General features: G+C 42.6%; 1 protein-coding gene across 3 annotated transcripts in view; it reads left to right on the top strand.

Moving 5' to 3' along the window:
- Window positions 1-3723: 3723 nt before the first annotated feature.
- Window positions 3724-21262, top strand: part of Rbpj (recombination signal binding protein for immunoglobulin kappa J region) — a 62827-nt gene continuing 45288 nt past the window's right edge. For 2 of the 3 annotated variants that reach the window (XM_032915964.1, XM_032915965.1), the window contains exon 1: window positions 3867-4092. In XM_032915964.1, the coding sequence (XP_032771855.1) occupies window positions 4073-4092 (20 nt within the window). In that variant the 5' untranslated portion in view covers window positions 3867-4072. The other variant, XM_032915963.1, reaches the window with a different exon arrangement.

Raw genomic sequence — 21262 nt, 5'->3', positions numbered from 1 at the left:
GCTGTATTCTGGCTGTGTCTCTCAGGAGCGATCTACACTTCTGCACTTCTTTGCTTCATCCATCTTGTCTAATTGGGTGGCTGTATATATATGGGCCACATGTGGGGCAGGCTCTGAATGGGTGTTCCTTCAGTCTCTGTTTTAATCTTTGCCTCTCTCTTCCCTGCCAAGGGTATTCTTGTTCCCCTTTTAAAGAAGGAGTGAAGCATTCACATTTTGATCATCCGTCTTGAGTTTCATTTGTTCTAGGCATCTAGGGTAATTCAGGCATTTGGGCTAATAGCCACTTATCAATGAGTGCATACCATGTATGTCTTTCTGTGATTGGGTTAGCTCACTCAGGATGATATTTTCCAGTTCCAACCATTTGCCTACGAATTTCATAAAGTCGTTGTTTTTTATAGCTGAGTAATATTCCATTGTGTAGATGTACCACATTTTCTGTATCCATTCCTCTGTTGAAGGGCATCTGGGTTCTTTCCAGCTTCTGGCTATTATAAATAAGGCCACCACCACCACTTTTAAATATTCTTCCTTTCATCCTTTAAAATCATCTCTACTTTGCCCTGAGAGATTACCTATCTCCCCTCCATTCTTCCTGCAAATGACTACCTACCTCACCTCAGATGATGTTCCAGGAGACTGAGGCTTGAAGACAGAGAAACAAAGCATGTAAGAAGGCATGCGAATCACTCTTGGGAAGGATGGCCAGAAATTGGCCAGGGTCTGACATTTCCCTAAAGACTTAAAGAGTCTTCCTTCCTCCTATATTCGTGAGGGGAGAGCACTGTTGTTCAAGGAAACAACACAGGCTTGGAGTTGCGAGTGCTTACTCTGCCCCCTGAGCTTCAAGAAGGGCAGCAGGCTAGAATTGCAAGTAAAGGAAGGGGAGGGACAGCGTGGGAATCAATCAGTCAGGAGAGTTAGGCAGCTAGCACAATCTTGAAGCTCAAAGTAGTAACGTGAGAAGTGGTTGAATTTTCAAGAACTTGGGCCCAGTGGCATATAATCAGGGCATCAAATCTGACAACCAAAGATTGATCCCTGGAACCCACATAGTAGGTGAGAATAAACTTAGCAAGTTGTTCTTTGACCTCCACGTGTGCTGTGGCCTGTGCACACCCACACATATAAAAAAAGACAAGGTAACTTGATCTTTTAAAAAGAGTCGTTCTAAAAAGAATAAACCTGGCTCTCGTTCTGCCTCTGGTTTCCAACCTTCCAGTGTATGTGAACCTCTTTTATTATTGTGTATGTGCACATACTTTTATTATTGTGACACCATCTGTTGAGGAGGACTTGCGGCAGTCAAACAGATGTTAGCATCATTTGCTCCTGCACCCTCCAAAGCTGGGAGCAATATTAGCTTCCTTTCTTTACATATTACTGATTAGAAAACAGACTAATAGATCTGACTAGCATGATTTTCCTTGGTGGAATCCAGGATGTGCAATATAAAAAGGCAAAAGTAATTCCAAGGTCCTCTTCTGTGAGAGCAAAGGAATTGGCTTTATTGAGAAAAGAAAACACTGTAGGTGGAGCTGATGAGTTGAGATTAGTTTTATGACTAACAAGGCTTTCCAAGGTCTCATGGCCGTCGGTCCAACATTAGTGTCACAGACCACACTAGGTTTTAAATTCATTGGGATGACCATGGCTCTGAGGAAATGTTTAAGGGCACTTTACTTCTGCAGCACTTTCTTGTTCTGGGTGAGACTTGTTTTGACATAGCATATTAAATGGCCACACGTCTTTTTTAAAACGTCAAGTAAATAATCAAAGTAACAGGCAAACGCATATTGCATACCCTTATAAACCTTTATAAAGCAAAGCTTGATTTCAACCAGGAGACATTAGCTATTAGAGGGTTCACTGTCCTTTAAATGTCAAAGTTCAGTCTTTATTTGTGGGTGCATGATGACAGCAAGATACTAGTCCTACACAGCACCACACCAATCTGAAAAGTGGCAGACTGAAGAAAGTTCTGACACCTCTTAAGCAAGTAAATAATTCAAGAAGGGTGCGTGGAGAACAGCAGCCACTAACGTATCTGATGAAACAGTACCTAAAATGGGATGCTTACTACAAAAGTATAGAAAGAGGAAGGAAACAAAACTGGCACTTTAAGTCCTATGGGGGAGAGAGGAGACAAGAAACTGGTATCTATGTAGGACAGACAAGGGGTAGATATTTAAATCTTGTCCTCGTACCACAATACAAACGTGTGAGATCGTCAAGCTCAGCTTTCCCGGAGCCTTGCCCGGCTCACAAAGCCATCGAAGACAGTATAAAGAAAAAACCACCCATTGCTAGCACAGTTAAGGGAATCCAAACTTGTTGTAAAGCAAGTGAAGTGGAGGCCAGACTAGGTGACTCAGATGTATGACTCAAAGCCGACACGGGGCTGTCTGTCAGCTCCCGGAGGCGGGGGGCACCGCGTCTGTCACATTTCAGGAAAGTACCAGGCTCGGGAGGGCGACAGGAAGCTTCCCTGGCGCGTGCGTGAGTGTGCCAGGACGGCCTCCGCCTGCCGCTCCCCGCCACACGCCCACCGCCCCGCCTTGCGGGCCAGCCCGACCCTGCCTTTCGCGCCCGGGCACGCGCGCCGGGAGCCGCACGAGACGAACACCTGTCGGGGCCCCGCTCCGCGAGATTTAGGGCGCACGCCCAGCCGCCCGCGGGTGGGTAGGAGAGCGCGTTCTCGCGAGGTTTAGGAAATTTCCCACGGCCCGTGTTGTGTCTGAGCCGAGCGGTGGAAGGCGGTCGGAAGGAGGTGTAGCGTGAGACTCGGCTGCCCGCATTGCGCACATGCGCAGTGGCGCGAGCGCTCCGCGCCAATCCTGCGGCGCTTCGGAGAGGGTTTCGGGCGGTCTAGTCCAGTTTTCCGGGTTTTGTGGCTCCCTGCGGGAGGCAGTACAGGAGCTGGGAAAGCTCTTGGAAAGCAAAGGGCCGGGAGGGGGAGCAGGGAGGATCGCAGGTAGGGGAGGGGAGGGGCTGGGCTCTCGGCCTCCACCTGCCTAGGTGTTCCGGGCAAGCAGCGGGCGACAGGGTCAGACCACCTCCGGAGGAGCTGCTTCTAGGCGGTCACCTACACGCCTGCACCTACACCTCCATCCTGCAAGCTGGCTGCTGCCTTGAGTTCCTAGGCAGCCGGAGCTCGGCGGGAAGCTCACTCCCAAGTGCCTAGGCTTGAAGTGTGGCTCGTAGTGGTGGCTCTGGGGAGAATCATTCGGGGCTCTGGCGTGTGGGTGCAAGGTGGACATCTGGGGGGCGCCTTTGTCAGAGGCTGACCTCGGGATGACCTCGTCTCCCATCGGGGAGAAGCGGCGACAGCCACAGAGCTTTTAGCTCCCAAAGCTTTTCGCCTGCAGAGCTCTGGAAAGGGTCAGGCCACGCGGCAGTCATGCCTATCTCACCACGTGTGCGGGTAGTGCAGGAGCAAATGAATGAAGACTGTCGCTGGCAGGTCACGGGGACCGGACAGAGATCCGGTCCCCACCGCTCCGGCACCTGATACGGAGATTAGAAAAAGGGAGGTGTCCAGTGAGCGTCTGAATGAATGAAAAGGGCTGGGAACCCGCGGCGAGCGGGAAGCCACTTGGAAAACACCCACTTGAGGAGGTGTCTCATCTAGGCCCGTGAAACGCTCACATTTTCCCAGGACCCCTCCTCCCGGCCCTTGGGCCCCGCCTCCTGACCCCTCTAGTCTTGGTCCCCGTAGTAATGCCCTCCGGTTTTCCTCAGTCTCCACGTACGTCCCCGAGGGCGCGTCCCAAAACCCGGATAACCGGAGCGCTCCCCATGGACTACACGAAGGGCTCGTCCGCGGAGGAGCGGCCTGCGCATGCTCCATCGTCGGGGTAGGTTTCCAGGGAAGGCAGTGAACAGGATCCCTTAGTCCGCGGGCGGCGCGAGGTGGCTGGCTCCTGGCGGCGGCGGAGCGGGGAAAGACGGCGCGGGGGCCGGGTGGCAGCGATCAGCGAGGCCGAGGGAAGGGGCGGGGGAGAGGAGCAGGGAAAGGCGGCGGGGGGAATCTCGCGAGGGTTGGAGTTTTGGCGAGAGTTTGTGGAAGATGGCGCCTGTTGTGACAGGGTAAGTCTGAGGGGGCAGCGAGTGCTGGGAACCGGGAAAGTTGCGGGCGTCTGACTGCCTGCGGTAGGCGGCGGGCCGAGGCTGCGCGGCGCGCCTGGGCTCGGGAGTCGGCGCGGGCGGCGACGCGGCCGCGCGGGGTGGTGCGGGACTCTCGGTGCGCCGCGGTGGAGCGGGCTCCGGCGCGTGAGGGCGGCGGTGACGAGGCCGGCGGCTGCGGGCGGAGTGCGGCCGGCGCGCGGGGCCGTGGGCACCGTGCCGCTGCGCGCGCCTCCCTTGGCGGGCCTGGCTGGGATCCCAGCGCAGCTTTGTTCCCTGTGGCCCGCGTCGCCTGTCCGCCCAGCCGCTGCCCTGGGCGCCCGAGCGCTTTGTCTCTGCGCGCTGCCCCCCGCGACTCTGCCCCCGGCCCTTTGTTTCGCCGCCTTAGGCGATATGTGGGAGCTGCTGCGCGCCCCGCATCCCGTCTGCACCTCCACTCCACTGTCCTTCCTCCCGTGCCCCTTTGTTGTATCCCTCTCCTCAGTAGCCGGGTGACCTGCCACAGCCCTGGCACCAGGTTCCTGCCTTTCTCTTTCTTCCATTGTCTTTCTCGTGTGTATCCCCTCTCACCTTTTTCTCTTTGGTCCTTAGTCACCCCCCAGAGGCTTTGTCTCCCCCATGTAGTGTCTCATTCTCTTAGCATCCCCTTCCCCTCGCGTCACTGCTTGCTTGATTTATCCACTGCCCACTGTGTCTGTCTGTTGAACTGTCTCAGCCCCGGGGACTCCATCTGGTGCTTCTAAGTGCACACAGACTCTACGGTTTGCTTTTGTTGTTTGAGTCTGGGAGATGCTTGGGGATACTTAAGTTTGCTCCTCCGCGTCCCTGCTCCCCCCTCCCCCCGCACCTCTTTTTCTCGGGATCACACCCCTACCCACCCCAGTCCGCCTTTCTCTTGGGATTAAAACGATCCCACTTTTCTTTGCCATCTTTCTGGGCCCGTGATTGTTTTGCTTGCTAACAGCGCTGGAAAAGGATCTAGATTTCTTGATGGTTATTGCTCTCCCATCACTGGCTTCTGACGGCCCAGGCCAAGGGCATCCGCAGTAGCGTTGTACCTGGGTTACCTGAGGGTTGATGGGAGGGTATATTTTAAAACTGTTATAAGTAGGCTCAAAGGTACTTTTTTTCTTGTTGGTGTTGGAGAATAGTTCCAGATATTCTCCAGTGGATATGCGTTTGATGTGAATAGGAGGTGAGTGAATTTTGATGTTGAAAATTTGTGAATGTTGGGGTGGAGAAGTTACCTTTTTCCTGGAATCTGTATCTACAGTTTTAATTGATTTTTCTACTCCTGCTTTTTGGGAGGAGACATCTGGTTTGGGAATTTGATCACTGGCTTGCTTCACCATAATTTAAATGAGTTTACCATTTATGATTGTTTGAATTTGCAGTTTGAGTATGTAGTTTGTGCTTTTTACATCTGCGATGTGTGGCAACTCCTAGTCCGACGTTGGGAATCAGGTGTCAAAGACCAGAGCACAGTTTTGGTTTGAAGAATACTGCTTTGAGAATCTTTGTGGAATGCATTAATTACAGGAGGCCAAAGACTGGTAGCTTTTAGTTTGGTTATCTTAAAGGTACTTCCTTAAGTTACAGGGGCATTAAGTTGTTTTTGGCTTATTGTTATGGTAATGTTAAAAGCTTGGGTGATGGGTGGGGGTGTGGTGTAAGTTATTGTATACCAATAGCCTGAATTATTGTATCAGGGTTGTTGTTAATACTGAATGTATTGTTGAGAAAATTCTTTTCTACTAGTTGACCACTACTTTCAGAAGATAAATTACCCATAAAATTATATGCAGCTTCATAAAGTTGTACACAAAGGACTGCTGATGAGGACATAGATGAGGTCTAAGGACTATTGGCATGTTGGGAAGCTTTTAAAAAACGTAGTTATTAAAATTAATAGTGTAATCAGTTTAAACCACATTTTGTGAACAATACATAAAGTTGTGAGAATTTGTATTTGTCTCATACTTTAGCGCAGATCTGGAGGTTAAAAGTGGGGACTCAGTGGTTCTGGTAGTGAGCACAGTGCAAATGCTGTATAATAGTTTAGTTTGTGATTTGTGCATTTAAGAATGATCGCAAAGACACCATAAAGCTAGCTTTACGACTTGAGTTGTGTTGTTTCTATGCATGTGAGACTTTCATTTATAGTTTTATCTTAGCCAGAAGGTGAGGAGTGTAAGACTTTTCATGAAATAAAAACGGTGCCTTAACTTAGCAGGATATTTGGACATATAAATGAACGGTGGCTGGGAAACTTTCTAAGTATTTGACTATTTCAGCTTTAAACTTATTACTCCAACATATTTGTAAGGAATTGGTCTATTACATACTTCTCGGCACTCCATTTTAAACAGTTAAGTCCATGTAAAAGTTACTTCTGCTGTCTCTTAAATGGGTGAAATAAAAAAGTAAAAAGCGGCTGTTGCCAGGTGTGATTCATTGGATAATCTTTGGCATTAAGGCTGAGTTCGGCATTAGAAAAAAATGTGTTTTAAAGGTCTTAAATGTTTTAATTCTGAGGTTCACTCAGTTTTTAGAAATAAGACTTGGCTTGAAAGCAAGCACTAGTTTGCATTTTGCAGCTTCCTAATACTAAATTCATGTTATTTCAGCTAGGGGCAGTATTTTCTCATGGACTGACTAAAAATTGTTATTTTTGGCGTTTGGCTTTGTGATTATTTCCAAGATGCTCTCTTTCCTCTGCCCGTTTGCTAACTGCAGAATGGGGATGGAGTAGCTTGCTGCATCTGTAGAGGTGCCCCCTAGGGTTTGCAGAGCCCCTTTGGATGAACTGTGTGCTTACAGCCTAGGAACTATTAGGGGAACGAGCTGATGTGAAGTAGGTCATATTTTATAGGAAGTCAAGTAGGAGGTTATGAACTAAGTTCTTGGCAAGTTATAGGAGTGACAGTGGAATGAAAGAAAAAAACAACTGTATTATTGTAGTTTGTATAAAAGATATAATTTAGAGGGAGAGGGTCAAGTAAAACCAAGCTTGTGTAAGAGATGGAAGATATATCAAACTGACACATTGTAAAATTATGGAATGCCCTCTATTGATTTCTGTATGTAGTAACACTTTATTTTTTATTTATTTTAATTTTAAAAAGGTAATACTTTTTAAAAGATAGTACAAAGTATTTTTTGTACTCTTAGTCTGGAAATTTTTATATCTGCCTTACAGTTTTTGATGTTTTGAAGAATATTTTCTGAACACTAGGACATAATGTTAAACTTGGCTCTTTTTGTAGATACTAACCGATGAAACTCATTTCTTCTTTATTTTGAAAGTTGATAATCACGTGTCATCTAGTTTCCCCAGTCAAAGTTTTGGGCTTCTCTCTCACTAACCCTTAACTTCTGAACCTTTTAGACAGGTTACACCATGCAGCCTAGGCTGCCCTGGTACTTAAGATATACCTGCCTAAGCCTCTCAGTGCTAGGATTGCATGTGTGCACATAGCTGAACCTTTACTGTTTTCTAATTACTAAGAACTGATAGTTTTACCTTCTGAAGAACCTCTTTAATCTGTCTTCATCCTTAATGAAACAGTGCACGCTGACATCACTTCTCACCTATTTTACCACAGGCCCCTTTTCCTTTCTAGATTCACCTCTAGATTCTGTAGCATCCCCATGGCAACAGCAGTGTTTCTGAGCAGTGAATCAATCACTCTAGTTTTTAAAAGCTTTCAATGGCTCCCCCTACAGCCTTCACTAGGAGAAGCAGCAGGCTAGAGGGCTTTGAAGTTCTATTTGCTCTGTGCTGGGTTCCAATTCTATTTTTCTTTCTACTTAAGTCTCTGTAATATTATCAGACTGGCCTATCCTTTCTTCTCCCAACAGTTGCAAGATAATTATTCCCAAGTTAAAGGGTTGTGATGGTCAAATGAAAGAATAGGTTAGCCCTGGGTTTGGTCCCCAGCTCCGGAAAGAATAGGTTAAAGTGTTGAGTGGATTCAAGGCTCATACTGTTTTAGAAAAATCTTTGCTAGTGTTTCATAGTAGGCTTCCATAGCTATTTCATGATGCCTTCAACAAATTGTCCTTTCTTCATCTCAGTGCTCATAGTTAAGAATTTGGAGTCCCAACATAGGCCCAGCAGTTTAATGCCTCCCTGAATCAGATATATCAGACTAAGTTCCATGTAATTCTATTTTATTTTATTTTTGTATTGTTTTGTTTTTGTGCTTTTTAAGTTTTACTTTTGCTCTGTGTGTGTATCAGGGTTTTGCCTGTATGTGTGTGTGTGGATGTCAGATCTGGGAGCTACGGACAGTTATGAGCTGCCATGTGGGTGCTAGGATTTGAACCTGGGTCCTCTAGGAAGAGCAGGCAGCATCCCAATCAGTGAGCCATCTCTTCAGACCCTGGTATAATTCTCTAGGAAATATGTTACTAGATCCGTAGTGTAATTATTATACTCAAACCATTTCCTTTTAATCATTTATATATTATACTCACAAATGTGCCCAGTACTTGATAGGGCGTCAGAAAAAAATTTTTTAAATAGATTTACATTACTGTGAAACATGAATGTGACATGGCTATATAGTCTGAATTTAGTATATATAAATTATTCTTCTAATAAGATACTCATGGGGCTGGAGTGATGGCTCAGCAGTTAAGAGCACTGACTGCTCTTTCAGTAGGTCCCAAGTTCAATCCCTAGCAACCACTTGGTGGCTCACAACCATCTGTAACGGGATCAGATGCCCTCTTCTGGTATGGTTGAAGAGAATGACAGTGTACTCACATCAAATAAATAAATAAATAAGTCTTTAAAAAAAAAGATACTCATGCGTTTCTAGTTTATAATTCTGTTAGGAAACTGTTGTTGATAAAGCCAAAGGAATTGGTGTTTTCAGCCTCAGGCTGGCACATAGTATTAGAAAACATAGTGAGGTACATAGAAAAACCTTTTAGACAGTAAAAAACACTGCCATGAGTTGTTTGTCCAATAATTACAAGTGTACATTTCACATTGTGATTTTTATATGTGGTTGGTTATTAAGTAACTCTTCAGAGGTTATTATTTATTCAAAGATGAGATTTTTGGCCTGGAAGATAGCTTAGATTTTAGTTCTTAGGATGTGAATGAGTCTCAAATACTGGCATCTCAACTTTGGGGAGATTGAGACAGTAGATCCTTGGAGCTCTATTGGGCAATTATCCTAGTTACCTTGGTAAAAGATTTCAGGAGAGGGAGAGAGGAGGGGGACAGGGAGACAGACAGACAGACAGACACACACACACACATACCCCAACTGTCTTTTAAAGATAGTGCCTAAAAAATGGCACCAGAAGTTGTTCTATGACCTCCTTACATATTTACACTTAGGAAGACACACCCATGTCCATAGCTCAAGTTGTCTTAAACTCACGATCTTCTTCAGTGCTGGCATTAGCACTAATTAGATATGTTACCTAGCTAATTCCATTTCACTTCTTAGATGCATAAAAATGTACATGAAACCTTCAGGCACTGTGTACTGTTTTGTTTTTTACCCATGCCACAGACTCAAATTAATGCTGTATAGGGAAATTCATCTTTAGGAAAGATTGCTCACTAGCAATTTCTTCATTAATTGTAAAACAGGGGATTATGTTTTCATTGTATTTATCTGCTGGGCACATTGTGATTGTTTTACCTGTGAAATAGAGGTGTCTAATAAAACAAGGTGTGAGTGATTTGTGAATAATAAACTCTGGAGCTCTTTTAGTAAGTCAGTTTCCTTGCTAACCCTTCATGCACATGGCTCACAATATTCTTGTGGGTCATGTTTTAGGAAGGCAGCAGTGTGTGTTTAGTACATAGGGCTGCAACCCTTGAGGTATGGCTTTGACATTTGAGCAGGCATATTTAGTAAATTACTGCTTCACCAGGGGTGTTGTCATTGAGTCATCCCCAACTTTGGAGTTTACTTCTTGCTGCTCATGGATCTGCTTGGACAACCACAATAATAAAGGAACATTGACTGCCCAGCTGCTACTATGTTTCAGACACTATTGGCAGTTCTGAATGCCTCTTAGAGTCTGGCATGATGTTGCTTATGCCTCATTAGGCTTGCTGCTACTTTGGTGAATGAAATGATAGTCTAATGGTCTGAAAAATGTATTTTTCAAGCATACATAACAGATTTATGGGGATGGGGGGAGTATAAGTGGCAGTAATTGTCTATCTGTGTAAATATTTGTGTAAATTTGTTGGGTTGACAAAATGCACAGAGGTATACACAGCATCTGTTCAGTCAGATTGGTGAGCTCTCAGGCATTATTAGGTATAGTTAAACTAGTTTAAGTTTATATAAAAATGAAAAGACAACCATTTCTTATGCATTGTAAGTTTCAAAGACATGAACTGAAAGTGCTGTCTGCATCTGATGTATGTGAGATAGAATACATTAACTTAGAAAAATCACCAATGAGATTGCTGTATTCCTATAGTATGTTTTGTTGGCACTAGAACTAATTTGCATTGTTAATGAGATGATAGTCTAAATTGCTAAGTCTCCTATGAAAGTATTACTTTCTGAACGTGTTAGAGAATGTAATAGAAACAGACTGCATTACAGTATAAAGCCAGTGTTAGAGGGCCTTGTAAAGTAACAGACATGCTAGCTTCAGACTAGATTGCATTAGAACAAAGGTATTGTTCCCCTTTTCTGCAAGTTCATGAAGGACTTATGCAGACAGTTATTCAAATCCTAATTTTTGTTTTAGGTGTGAGAATAGTTCCCATGCCAAAAAACAAACAAACAAACAAACAAACAAACAAAAAACAGTTAATTCTGTACCAGGTTCCCAAGTTTTAAACCAGTTGGAGTAAGCAAAAACGTGGAGGTCCCCAAGACATGATGAGTAACTAGGGAAATGAAGCTAACTTCTTCCCTTAATGTTTCATTAACAATGTGTCGGAAAGAGTCAGATGTTGATTGAATTCTTCTAAGTAAAGGACCCCACTCTAACAGTCTCCTAAGTGTCCAGCATGCTGTGTTGGACATGATTTAGTAGGAAGTGTCCAGATAATTACAGTTAAGAGAAATTGTGGTCAAGGCTGAGATGCATGTCTTTGTATAGTATTGGTAGGGACACTGTCATTGATTGATAGGTGTTTATAGTAAAGATGGGTGGTAATAGGGGATTTTAATTAAGCCAGAAGTGTAGTTTGGGCTCTTTGAAGAAACTTACCAAGCTAAGTGAGGGTTTCAGAGAGTAGGTGCAGATTTTAGTTGATCTCAGGCTGGTTGTAAACTGAAGTAGGTTGGAATTGGTGGTGATGATAAAGAAAACATAATAGAGAGATTGGTTCATTTTAGGGGTAGGCCTAGGAATGGAGGGCAAAACACCCTTTTCTAAGGCAGTGTAGTAACTGGAATCAGTGTGCTGTCTGTCACTAAAGTAGGTCTATGGTAATGAACATGTTAAGTCTTTGTTGTGTTGGTATGAGTATTAAATACAGTAAGGGATATAAAATGCCTTGCTCAGTTTCGGAAGTAGGTATTTAAGAAATAGTTTAATTTCCCCCTCTTTGTAATGTGGACTTTTCAGACAATGAGAGGGGGATATGGAAAGGAAGGGAGAAAAAGAAGCCTAAGTCTTTGAAACCTGAATGTTGACATAGTCAGAAGTGGAAGAGTAGGAATAAAGTGAATAAAATCAAGAGAACCTATATAAAAACATTTAAGTTATTTAATATCAAAGTACTCACATGCTTATCTCTTGCTGTGACAGTTAACATCGTTCTGCAGGTGTGGATTTGTTTGTGTTGATTGTCTGTCTAATCTTCCTGTGACCTCCCAAAGACCAGAGCTATTTTATATGTGTCTAATAACATCTCCCAGATTACTAGCCATAGGAATGCCTGTTCCTGAAAAGGATTTAATAATATGTAACACTTGCCACTAGGTGGCACTTGTTCTAAGTGATAAAGCCAGAATTCTGCAGAGTTGATTTTCTACTTAAATGATAAACTTACTCTTGGATTATATTCACCATTCTGCACTTCTGCACTATACTGTTTGAAATGCAATGTAAAACTTATCAAATAACAAACCCTGAGTGTTAAAAATAGAAAACTGAACATCATTAGACTATGTCCCATAGATACAGCCTTTTGCAGGAGGCTTTTTTTGTTGGTTAGACTGGATTGCTTTAAAGGAGGAGGGTGGGTGTTTCTTAGAAAATTTGTTGGAAGGTGATAAATCGTGGTTGTCCTGACAATGGAGTATGTTTGTTTGTTTGTTTGTTTTTTTAACTCACCTCCTTACCTCAGTTCTATATTCTCATCACTGTTCTAGTCTCAGTATTCAGTAATATGTCTCATGATGGTAACTGCATCCTGAGTTGTATACATTGCATTGTATATATAGACCCCATTAGATTCAGGGAACTTTAGAACTGGAAAAGATCTTACTAATTTCATGTTCTAAAAATCCTCATTCTTTTTATCAGCCACGGGTAGATTAAATAGTTGAGAGGTTCGATGACTGAGATCCTTCTCTTTGGGGTGTGTGTGTGTGTCTGTGTCTATGTCTGTTGAGGTATATGTTTGTGCTTTCATTTTTTTTATTTAAATTCATGCCACTTAGTGATCCGTTACTGTGCCAGGTCCTTTATTTGTGAGGGCCAAGATGCAAGCAAGTTCTTCAGGCCAAGTGGAGTCCCACCGTCCACACTGCTGTGCAGCTGTCTGGTCTTCCTCCTTTTGTTGTCATCCTGCTTTTATTTTTCATTTAATTTTTATTTTTTCTTTTGAAACAAGGTCTGGATGTGTAGTCCAAGTTGGCCTTGAATTGATTATTTATCCCAGGCTGTCTCAGATTCACTGCAGTCCATCTACCTCAGCCTCCTCTTGCTAGGATTACAGTCCTGTACTGCCATATCTTGTTTTTGTACTTGGAGACAGCAATTTACAATGTTGATTTGGCTGGCTGTGAATTGCTATTGCGGCACAGTCTGGTCTCTGACTTAGCCTCCTGCCTTAGTTTTTCCAGCAGTGGGTTTAGTCATGAATCCCACATCCAACTGAGGTCCTTTTTTTTTTTTTTTTTTTTAAATTTACATTTCAAATGTTATTACCTTTCCCGGTTTCCTGTCCATAAACTCCCTATCCCATTCCCCCTACCCCCTTCTTCTATGAAGGTGTTCCTCCACCCATCCACCCAACCCTTCCTGCCTCCCAGCCCTGACATTCCTTTTCAGTGGAGGGCGGGGCTCCAGCTTTGACAGAACCAAGACTTTTCCTCCCATTGGTACCCAACAAGGCCATCCTCTGCTTCATATGCAGTTGGAGCCATGTGAAGTCTTTGGATAGTGGTTTGGTTCCTGGGAGCTCTGGTTGGTTGGTATTGTTGTTCTTATGGGGTTACAAGCCCCTTCAGCTCCCAACTGAGGTCTTTTAGTCTTGATACTACTTAGGATGCATTTTCTATTTCTGATGGGCTAAAGTGGCCTCTTAGGAGTGTGGCCACTTACTGCAGACCTTCTTATCCACGGAGGACGTAATTCCTCCCACCTCATTCCTCTCCTCTCTACAATCTTAGTTTGCACCTGGCTGGCCCTAGAAGAAGATGGAAGGGCAGATGGTGAAAAAGAAAGACTACACAACTTTATATTTTATGCTGAAAAGCTGACTGGCTTATATAAACTTGATGAACATGCACCCGTTATTCTGGTGTATAGCTAAGACACTACTCTCAACTATGTAGTTATTAAATCTTTTGTGTCTGTCATCTCTGCTTATGCAGATGTCAAATGAATTGAATTCATTCTGGCATTCAAAAAATAGTGGTGATAGGCTTTGGTAAATCACTTACAGTCTAATAATGAATGCCATTATTTGATTAAATGGATTGCTGTCTCACTGGTGTAGTTTTTGGTTTTGAATAATCAAACATGGGTACTTGTCCCTTGTAAGAGTTATCTCACAAATATTGGCACCCGTCCTTTAAGTTGGCCTTCTCTCTTACATTCAGTGTACATTTTGCACTCAAAATCTAGTGACATGTCATTTATTTAAACCTGTGGTTTCTTAGTTGTAACTCCTGCGAATTGTTGGTTGGTAAACTAGGTAATTGTTAAATTACATAAGCACTCACTCTGTAGACCATGTTGGCTCGAGTGCAGAGATCCACCTGCATCTGCCTTCTGAGTCCTGGGACTAAAGGTGTGGGCCAAATTTAAACCTAGATTTATCTGTTAGTTGTGTCTTGACTCTTTCCACAGTTCCTTTGTGTAGCTGAACCTTTCCTTTTCTTTTAGACCCCTGGCCTTGTGCCTTTGAGGCAGGCATTCTACAGGTTACATACTTCTTAAGGACTAATGTTACATTAGCATGTGCTTTATTCTTTTGCTAATTGGAAACATTTTACAAAAAATTAAAATCTAATAGCAATATATCTTATAAAGTGAACCATTGTACTTTCATAACAAGAAATAACTTGTTAATATTTGTGAGTATATTTTTTAAATTTTAATAAATGCAAATGTGAACATTTTTATATTAAAAATGTCAATGGATAACCATCAATATTAAAAAGATGGAGGTGGGCAGGATAGATGGCTCAGTTGTTGAGAACACTTGTTCTTGCTTTGACCTAGGTTTGATTCCCAGCACCCATAGGTAGCTCACAAACATCTGTACATTCGGTTTCAGAGGTCAGTGTCCTCTTCTGACCTTCATTTGCACCAGATACAAGTGATATACTGACATACTTGTAGGCAATACATCCAAACAGTGCAGTAAAATAGTAGTAAGAAGATTAGGAGTTGACAGAGTCCTCAGTACAACCCTTGCTCACAGATGACATCTATCTGTCTCGTGGAGAGTTGAAGGTCAGAGTACTTTGGCCTCACCCACTACTCTGCTTCTGCCTGTTGGGCCTGCCTGTTTGGTTGCCCTGTACTGTGACTGGCCTTGTGTTTGTCTTTCCGGTTGAGTGCTTTCATGATGCTTGTAGGGACAAGGCAGTTCTGGGTTTCAGTAAATGTGCTTACAATACTTTAAGAAATTACAATGTACTCTTTTCTATTAGATTGCTATGAAAGTAAACCTTTCTAGAAATGCATTTCAAGTTATATTTGATCACATAGTGTTTATAATCAACAGTGCTGAAATAACAGAGTTTATCTTTAAACTTTCTATTTAAAAAAAGTTCAAGATGACAATGTTAGGCACTCTAGACATGCTGTTTCGTTAGATAATGCTTTTTCTACTTTGTGTTTTCAGGTTCATTCCCCTCCCCTCACCCCCAAACAATTTATTTTCTGCCTACAGACCAATTTCAGGTCTTGTAATTATTGTGTATAGTTCAGGATGGCCTTAGGTAAGAGTAACTGACTTGCTTTGCAACTTAAATTTTCCCTCTTGGGAAATGGGGAAAAAGCAAGTTCTTTCCAGGACCAAGCCTACTACAAAAAGCCTGCAACATGAGACTGACTATGGAATTGCTCATGACCATCCTTTTGCTCAGCTGCAGCAGCTGCTGCCCTCCCCTTTCAGCATGGTCTCCTTCATAGTCCCTATTTATTAGGTGTCAAGATCCAGGGATGTGTGCATGCGTGCGTGCGTTGGTTGCTTTTATTGACTACAATGTCTTTATATCCTTGACTGACTCCAGCAAACTCTACCACTTGCTTGTACATGAGCTTTCCTTGATATTCCTTTACTGTCGAAAATGTTAATTTCCCTTGTCTCCTCTTTGCTTTTCATTATACTCTGTCTGTTACTACTTTTGGCGCTAGAGCTGTATTTCTAAAACTCCTGCTGTCTGCTCTTCAAAATGAGTTTGTTGTCCAGCAGCTAGCGTGCATGCATCCCTTCCACTATGTGTAAGCTCAATCCCTGCTGCTGGCCCGTCTCCTCACGTTCCCCTGCATCCCCTACCCCTTTCTCTGGGAAGATTTATCCACTGGCTCCTGTCTTGATGTCTCTTACTTCCTTCTGTTCTCTTTCTTTCTTGTTTCATTGAAGACCTGATTTTATTCTTCCAGGTATCTTACTTCTTGTTTACTGCAGCTGCCTTATTAAGGGTTGCCTGGTCCTGCAGCTAGACTGTCACTGTCTTAACTACTCTGACTCCGCCTACTGCCATTCCAAGTTAGTTCATCCTGTAGTCTGTGGCTCTTGGTGTTTTGTTCTTGGTGTTTTGTTTTGTTGCTTTTTGGAGGTTATAGGGATACTTGGTAACCTAGGTTTTTTGTGATTGTATCTGTGGATTTTGATTTGGCTAGTCTAGTGCTGCTTCTTCTTTTGAGGGATTATAAATTTATGTGACTGTCATTTCCATCCTAAAGTTTTATTTTTAGTTTTTAAAAGACATCAGATATATAAACCAAGTAGCTGTGAAGTATGTAGTTTCTCTACACACATGTAAGTCTCAACTCTCAGGGATAATATGCTAAATGTCAGTGGGATGTTTCTTTCCAACTTGGAAATTCTTTTCTTTATTGACTCTTAGAAGTTGTGCGTGTGTGGGTGCATGTGTGTATGTGTGTATGTGTGTAGATGTCTGAGGAGTCCAGAAGAGGGTGTTAGAGTCCCTGAACCTGGAGTTATGAGCAGTTTTAAACTGTCTGACGTGGGTGCTGGGAACTGAATTTGGGTCCTCTACACAAGAGCAGTATGTGCCCCTAACCACTGAGCCACCTTTCCAGTCTCTCTGGTAATTTTTTGCATTTTCAGTATGTGTTTGGGAGGCCGTTTGTGGAAAGAACATAAGCTAATCATGAGAAACATTCTGCTCACCCCTATTGGTTATGGCATGCTAAGTAGCTAGAAGCTGCTTCTAACAACATATACATCAAAGGCATTGCTGTCAAGAATAATCCAGTATTCTCATAGTTTGGTACTTTGGGTACCATTAATTACTTTGTGTTATTTTCAGCTGGGGGGTGGTGGGGTCTTTAATGTAGCTCATCCTAGCCACAGATTTACCCCCCACCGTACCTGGTTGGTACTCCTGTTACACTGAAGTGGTTTAGTGTCAGTTTCACCTAAAACTGTTGTATTCATGTCATTTTAAAGTCTTTGCTATTGAACTTGGTTGTTTTATGGCAGCAGTTGTGGACGTGGCCTAAGAACTGATGAGCCCCCGTAGTGATTAGCTGTTGCGGAGCCGTGAAAGGCTCCTTACAAACTGTAGCCACAGCTGCCGTGAACGCTGTGTTTGTGGGTTTTGAGGTGGCAGTGGTGGGGGGTGCGACACACAAATCAAGTGTTTCTGCTTTGGTATCTTAACGCTGTTTCTTTCTTTGCCTTTGAGGGAATTTGGAACATTTGCTTGAATGTTTTAATGCTTTTTTCTCTCTCTCTAGATATAGTCTGATGTGAAGGTGAGATATTTTATTGGCATTGTTTCTGTCGTCTGATACTCTGTGTGACAGCATTGCGTTCACTGTGCTGAGTTGTGGACATTGAGTTACTTGGAACTAAGTATTTTTCTGTTTGAAAAAAATCATTGTGGGGGCTGGAGAGAGATGGCTCAGCGGTTAAGAGCACCCGACTGCTCTTCCAGAGGTCCTGAGTTCAGTTCCCAGCAACCACATGGTGGCTCACAACCATCTGTAAAGAGATCCGATGTCCTCTTCTGGTGTGTCTGAAGACAGCTACAGTGTACTTATATGTAATAAATAAATAAATCTTTAAAAAAAGAAAGAAAGAAAAAAATCATTGTAATGGCTAAAATATCTTTTGACTCAGATTGAAAGGTTGGAATTTTACAATTTTTTTTTAAAAATCAAAGTAATGATATTTACATTATATATATATATACATATATATATATCTTCTATTTATGTCAAAATACAGTTTTCCCAAGTAAAAAGAATCCTAGTGCTTGCCTTTAATCCCAGCACTCAGGACTCAGAGGCAGGAGGATCTCTATGTGAGTTTGAGGCTAGCCTGGGTCTTCAGAGGGAGTTTCAGGACAGCCAAGAGTAAATACATAGAGAAAGCTTGTTTTGGAAAACCAAAAGAAACAAACAAGAATTCTAGATTTGATTCTATATATCTACCAACAAATATGTCTGTCTGTCTGTTTTTGAGATAGGACTGACCTGGAACTCACTATGTAGTCCAGGTTGGCCTGTTTTTGCCTCTAGGGTGTGGAGATCAAGTGTATGCAGCTATAGTGTCTGTGCGCGCGCCCGCGCGCACACACAGACACAGACACACACACAGACACAGACACACACACACACATACACACACACACACTGCTTACTGTCTGTGAAAGCCTTAGACTGACCATATGTAAAGTCAGAGCTTAACATGATTTCATACTGTAAAACCTGTAAGCTTTGTACTCGGCTAGTAGTTTAAGTTCAGACAGAGACTAACATTTGATGTTTTGTTGTATGGGACATATTTCCAGGAGGATTTTTATTCCTTATAAAAGAGAATAATTTCTATGAATTGTGGTTATTAATCATAGTTCTAAATCCAAAAGCATTCCCAGTGAGTTAGTGATGATTCATTATCAAATTTTTAACAGAGTGGTTGTAGACTAGCAGTGAGAATAATTAGCTAGAAAATATTAGCAGAGTAGAGATCTTTGTGTGACATTTAAGCTTAATTTCCTGGCCAGTTTATATGACTAATTAGAACTTCTGAAGCATTTGGGATGTGCTGTTGTGGTTGACTCCCTGAGCTCACTAGGGAAGTGGAAATATGATTTCAGTCTAGCAGCTGGCTTTCCTATTGCCGTTCCTGAGCAGTACCTCCAAGTTCATGTTTGAGTTGGGTGATCTTCTAGTCGTACCAACTCCGTACTTTGGAATGCCTGGACAGACTACGATGTAGACGTATGCTTCCCACAGTTGGAGCTGTGTGTGCTTAATCATGCTCCAAGTGAAGGAAGCCTACTTTCTTTATCTAACAGGCAGATACTCTTCTTCAGTCCCAGGGTATTTATTCTTCCTCCCCAGTCATCCTTTCAGGAATTTCTTAGCTGCTTGTTCAACCTTTTTACTCTCATCACCCCCCTCCCCAATATTATTTTAGACAGGGTCTTCCTATTAATTAACCTCAAGTAGACTTTGAATCTAGGAGCCCTTACTACCTCAGCATCCTGAGTGCTGGGATTATAGGCCTGTTACTGTCAGTGTGCTATTTTCATTTCCACTTAGTCAGATGACAACTTCTAATTAGTGCTTTGAGGACACCTTGTGATAGAATTAAGGTGGGCTTCATTGTGCTGGGGGAGGCTTTCAGAATGTAGCCGTGCTGGGGTTTGCAATTACAAGACCATCTTCTTTTTGATTCATAGTGAAGCTTTTTTAAGTGGGTTTTTTCTGTGAGCCCTGGTCATCCTGGAACTTTCTGTAGACCAGGCTGGCTTTGAACTCAGATTTGCCTACCTCTGCCTCCTGGACACCCTTATGAAAGGTGGGTGGCACCACTGGCTTTGATGGAGATTTTTACTTGCTAATAGGGTTACTTTCTCTAATTTTCAATGTGCTTGACTTCTCCATTGGAAAAATTTTAAAAACCAGAAATTTGGGATAGCCATACTTACTTGTGCTCTTAAAAAAATCACTTACTAAGATTCTAAAAACATTGTAGACTTGATAGTTGAAATAGCCAGAAATTTTCAGTCTACTTTTAAAGTTTTTTTCTTGATCATATATAAAAGCATTCTAGTGATGTTTTGAGATAGTACAAAGATGAGTTTTATCTTGGGAGAGAAGGTAAGATTTTCTTTTTCTGACATAATTAATTGGGCCAGTTCAAAGACTGAGTTGAATTAAAGAACTCTAATAAATTTGTCAAGGGGGAGGGGATTCTAATGTTCTGTATGGATTCCAAGGGCTCATTGGTGTCATTTATTGGGTAGGTGGCACTGACATAAATGAACAGTAGAGGAGTTCAGTTACTGTTGGGAGTTTTGGGTCAGTTGACCAAGAACTTGAGAATTGAAGGCTGACTCGAGAGCTAGATGAAGGTATTCAGTGGCAGTTACAGGTACGTATAGGATTCCAGCTGGAGAGGTCAAGATTTGAAAAACACTGAGACTAGTAGGTAGCAGTTAGACCACCATCCTATGGAGAGCTAGCAGAAATAGCTGGGAAGCCCCAGTATGCAAGGAGTGTACAGTAGAAACTGTAATAGGAACCAACAGCAGGGCAAGGCCTCAGCATTGCAATAGTACAGAAGTGAATGAAGGACCTGGTCACTGCGTCACACACTGCAAAGAAAGAACAGGTGAGAGGCACACTGTCCATCAGAATCAGGACTTGTAAGACCCTAGAACCTGGCAAGACAGTTATGGTAAAGCGGTGAGAACTGTAGTGTAAGTTGAGGAATTGAGTCAGAGGAAGTAAACAGTAATGGCTCTGAGTGTGGAGGATGAAAGCTATGAAGTTGTGATGGAACTTTAAAAAACAAAACTATAATCTGTGTTGGGGGAATTTATTCTTTTGTACATCCATCTGTCTTTTGTTGCTTTCAAATAATATCTTGAATGCCATGGTAACTTCATATATTTTATATCACAAGATGTTTTGTATGTATATGTGCACACACCCATTTTAATTGTGTGTGTGTGTGTGTGGTATTGTTGGTAGTGCATGTGGATGTAGATCTGTGTTCATGTGAAGGCTAGAGGGCAATCTCTGTGTTGCTCCTCAGGCAACATACATTGTTTTATTTGTTTTTGTTTTTGTCTATGTTTTTTTATTTTTTATTTTTATTTTTTTTTTTGTTTTTTTTTTTTTTTTTTTTTTTTTTTTTTCTTTTTTTTAAAGCTGGCAAGGCCCCTAATCTGGGGGAGCTTCCGTAGGTTGATTTTTTTTTTTTTTAAGATTTTTGTTTTTTTTTTTTTTTTTTTAAGTGTCTAGAACTGGCCAAAGTAGTCTAGCCCTGCTGGCCAGTGATTCCCTAGGGATTTGCCTGTGTCCATTCCCCATTACTAGGATTACAAGCATGTGTCACCATACTCACTTTTTAGGTCCCTGTACCTACCAAACTGTTTCTCCAGCCCCAGTTTCTATTTTTATTATGTCATCAGTGGAACTTTGATCAGTGGAACAGGGTTTCTGCTGTATAAACTTGGCTGTTCTGGAACTTCTTCATCTTTAGACCAGACTGGCTTTGAACTCACCTAGATCTGCCTGTGCT

Source organism: Rattus rattus, chromosome 11, assembly GCF_011064425.1.
Source record: "Rattus rattus isolate New Zealand chromosome 11, Rrattus_CSIRO_v1, whole genome shotgun sequence".
Classification (NCBI taxonomy): domain Eukaryota; kingdom Metazoa; phylum Chordata; class Mammalia; order Rodentia; family Muridae; genus Rattus; species Rattus rattus.
This window is presented reverse-complemented; position numbering and strand designations above follow the sequence as displayed.